The 3,773-nt window shown below is 35.1% G+C and overlaps 1 protein-coding gene across 1 annotated transcript; it reads left to right on the plus strand.

The window, feature by feature from the left end:
• Nucleotides 1–843, plus strand: LOC118751828. Its single transcript, XM_036486646.1, has 3 exons — nt 1–101; nt 336–548; nt 614–843. Exons 2-3 carry the CDS (start codon nt 354–356, stop codon nt 767–769), a joined length of 351 nt encoding a protein of 116 aa, XP_036342539.1. The 5' UTR covers nt 1–101; nt 336–353; the 3' UTR covers nt 770–843.
• The last annotated feature ends 2,930 nt before the right edge of the window (nt 844–3,773 follow it).

The following is a 3,773-nucleotide window of genomic DNA, read 5'->3' on the forward strand; positions in this document are numbered from 1 at the left end:
ACTTTTTAAGGAGCATCCTGGAAAAGCAGAATGGCATAGAATATTATTTGCAAAAAGTCGAGGGCAGACTTACTGTAATAGAGCAGACACTCGCAAACAACGTAATAAAACAGTACGGTATTCCCCGGTTATAAGCATCCCTAATATAAGCCTCCCCCGCTTATAAGCAGTGATATCTTTCGAAGAACTTGCTTCTAAACGCGTTTTCATATAAGGATTCCGGGCGTATCTCATGCATTTCAGACGGAGCTTGTATCCAAAGAATACTGTTTATTTATTTACTGTTTATACTGAATACTTATTTGCTAATAATACTGAGTTTATCATTTCAACAGGTTGTCCAACGCAGCGATATGATGGCCCAGAACCAGCTTATTAGGGAGTGCAAGGTGATGCTCAGGAAGGTACAGCAGTCCGTTAGCCAAATTACCGGAGAAATCGAGGACAAACATTTGGAAGAAATTTCCGCTAAACTTCACAATGGCGATATTGGCATCTCCTCAGAAGTGGAACAAAGTCTAACAAACCCCGAATTCAAGCAAGCAATGGTAATTTACTACAAGTAAAGATATAAAAGTGACCCCTATCTAACAACTATTTTTGTTCATATTAGATAACATATATGTATAAGGTCAAAGGGGCTTCCGGAAGTGTCAACGACGTCATCCGCAATCTGTTTGAAAGTGGTGGACGAACTTTTATTTGGTACAAACAAAAATCTAAAAACTTTTTTATCTGGCGAGCTCACCTTATTTTTAATTCTTTTTAAGTGCGAGGGCCGAATGAATTTTGAGAAAAACGTTAAGAAGTCAATTGATTTGGCCCATAATCGGCATAAACAAAAAAATCGCCTGAGTCAGCAAAAAGTAAAATAGATATACAAAAATTTAATTATTATCTTGAATATATATATATGTATACTAGCTTATACCCTTAGCTTATATAATTTAATGATGGTATATTTTAATTCTGTGCCCATTTCATTATAGCTCGTTATTTTCTAAGTGAGTTAAGGTATTTAGGCCGTTTAAAACTATGAAATTATAAAATCTCGTCTGCGCGCTAGGCATACGAAAGATATCAATCCCTCTAAGTTTACCTTAAAATGGTTCCAGGTATACGACGCGTGAACGTGTAACATTCTTGGAGGTGCCACGACGGGTTCTAATATTTCCAACTCAAATTTAGTAACCTGGCATTGATAAAATACCACTTCTCATTACTGTAGCAAATGCCTTAAAAGAGCTTTAGATTATAAGACCGAACCCGGCTCTCCCGTTTCCATTAAATGAAATTTATTCTGTCAGTACGGCACTTATAAAATAAATCTCCATAACAAATTTAAAATACTTCCAGAGAGTATGTATGGGAGACGACATGCCTCCTTTTAATAACTCACATTTTTCCCCATGAGCAGGCATGGGCAGAGACTTAGCAGGTGCTAAAAGAGCGTAAGTATCCTGTGTACGTGTAGAAACGAGAGCGTAACGATGAGAACGCGACCATGCGAAATGAATCAGACACACTAATACATTCTCATTTTTAGCTCACGCTTGTTTGTGGTAGTGCCCATCTCTGCCCATGAGCAATTGATACATTTTGTATACACAACTCCATACCAAGTTCCAGTATTCTTCCACAAACACTTCCAGGGATATGTGGCAAGAAAAAGTAAATTTGAACTGGAAGTGCCACGCCCCTTTTTCTTATAACCCTAATCTTCCATGAATTTAGAATTGATTTTACATACCCCAGTACTAAGTCCCTATACTCTACCATGAACACCTCTAGAGATATGCAGTATAAAACAGTAAATTTGTACGGGAGGAACCATGTCCCATTTTCGAATAACGCAAATTTTTCTCCATGAGTATGGAATTAATTTTGTATACACATCTCTGTGCCAAGTTCCAGTCCTCTGCAATAAACACCTCCAGAGATATGCAGCATAGAAAAATCAATTTGCATGGGAGTTGCCACACTACCTTTTCCAATAACTCTCATTTTTGTTCACAAGTATGGTATTAGTCTCACATACATATGTATTTCCATACCAAGCTTGAGTACTTTACCCCAAACATTTGAATATGACCAAACATTACAATATGAAACATTCAGTCAGTACGGGAGGTGCTACGCCTCTGTTCCAAAAACGTCAATTTTTCTCCGTTAATATGAACACGATTTCACGCAGTGTCGGCAAAATGTTAATCTGATTAACGATTAAAAATTAACGATTAAAATGTTAATCGCGTTTGACGATGAAAATTAATTAGTCGTAATCAACTGTACGATTAATGATAACATTTTTTTAATCGTTAATCGCTGGTCGCGATTACGTTTAATTATTTCTAAACATTAATCGTTAATCCAACTAAAAATAAAATCTGATTAAGTTGTCTGGTTTGTCCGAATTTGAAACCAAACACCAGCTATAGTAACTATTTTGTGTTTTACGCTTATAAAAATCACATAATATAAAAAAATTATACATAAACTGGGAACTTTTACAAACCTAGTTAGTAATCGTGATTAACTGTAATCAGATTGAATTTAATCGAATTAACTAACTGATTAAAACATCAATGGATTAATGCCAACATTGATTTCACATACATATCACTATACCAAGTTCCAGTTCTCTCCCACAAATACTTCCAGAGATATGTATGTAATATGAAAACTCCAATTTGTATGGGAGGGGCCTTGAGTTATCGGACTTATCGGACCCTCCGAAATCCGTAGTAAGTGTACTAAATTTCGTTCTGATCGGAAAACCGGTTAAGGAAGTAGCCCATTTGTCAATCCAGGTCATAAACCATCTTTGAGCAAAATTTCATTTTCAAACAGGTGGCAATTCTTAAAAAAGTAGCCTATTTTCCAACCTAGGTCATAAGCTATCTGTGTGCAAACTTTCATGGAAATCAGTTCAGTTATTTAAGCGTATTAATTTAATTAAACTTTTCTGATACGTGACAACTCTTAAAATAGTAGCCCATTTTCCAACATAGGTCATAAGCTATCTCTGTGCGCAATGTCATGCAAATCTGTTCAGTCGTTTCCGCGTATTCATTTAATTAAACTTTTTTACCAGGTGGCAACTCTTCCAAAAAATTATCCTATTTCCCACTGTAGGGCATAAGCTATCTGTGTGCAAATTTTCATGCAAATCCATTCAGTCGTTCCCGCATATTAAATAAATTAAACTTTTTTAACAGGTGGCAACTCATAAAGGAAATAGCCTATTAACCAATCTGGCCCATAAGCTATCTGTGTACAAAATTTCATGCAAATCCGTTCAGTCGTCATGCATGCAATACAAAGCATTATATTTAATTGACAATAGGCAAACTACATAACATAGACCTAAAATTTCTTCAGCGAAAGTACAAATTTGAGATCGATTTTAAGCGGTCGTTATTCATATATCCACATACATATGATCATATATTACCCTTCATATCAATTCAGGTGGCTATTATATGCGCCCCACGCTTTTCATTTTCAATCTCATAAATTGGTTATAACGACTTTTGCTAAAATTTCAAAATCAAAAGTTATCAAAACAAATTCTATGGGACTGAGAAATATTATTTTCTACTTTTTAGTCCATTTATAAAAGCGTTGTATATTAAAAAGTTTTTTTTTATATTATTTTTTTCAACCTAGCTCATAAGCTACCTGTGTGAAAACTTCCATGCAAATCAGTTCACTTATTTCCGCGTATTATTGAATTAAACATTTTTTAACACTTTCCAACCAATGTCATAAGC

This window comes from Rhagoletis pomonella, unplaced genomic scaffold, assembly GCF_013731165.1.
Source record: "Rhagoletis pomonella isolate Grant_MI unplaced genomic scaffold, Rhpom_1.0 Rhpom_scaffold_00001, whole genome shotgun sequence".
Taxonomy (NCBI): domain Eukaryota; kingdom Metazoa; phylum Arthropoda; class Insecta; order Diptera; family Tephritidae; genus Rhagoletis; species Rhagoletis pomonella.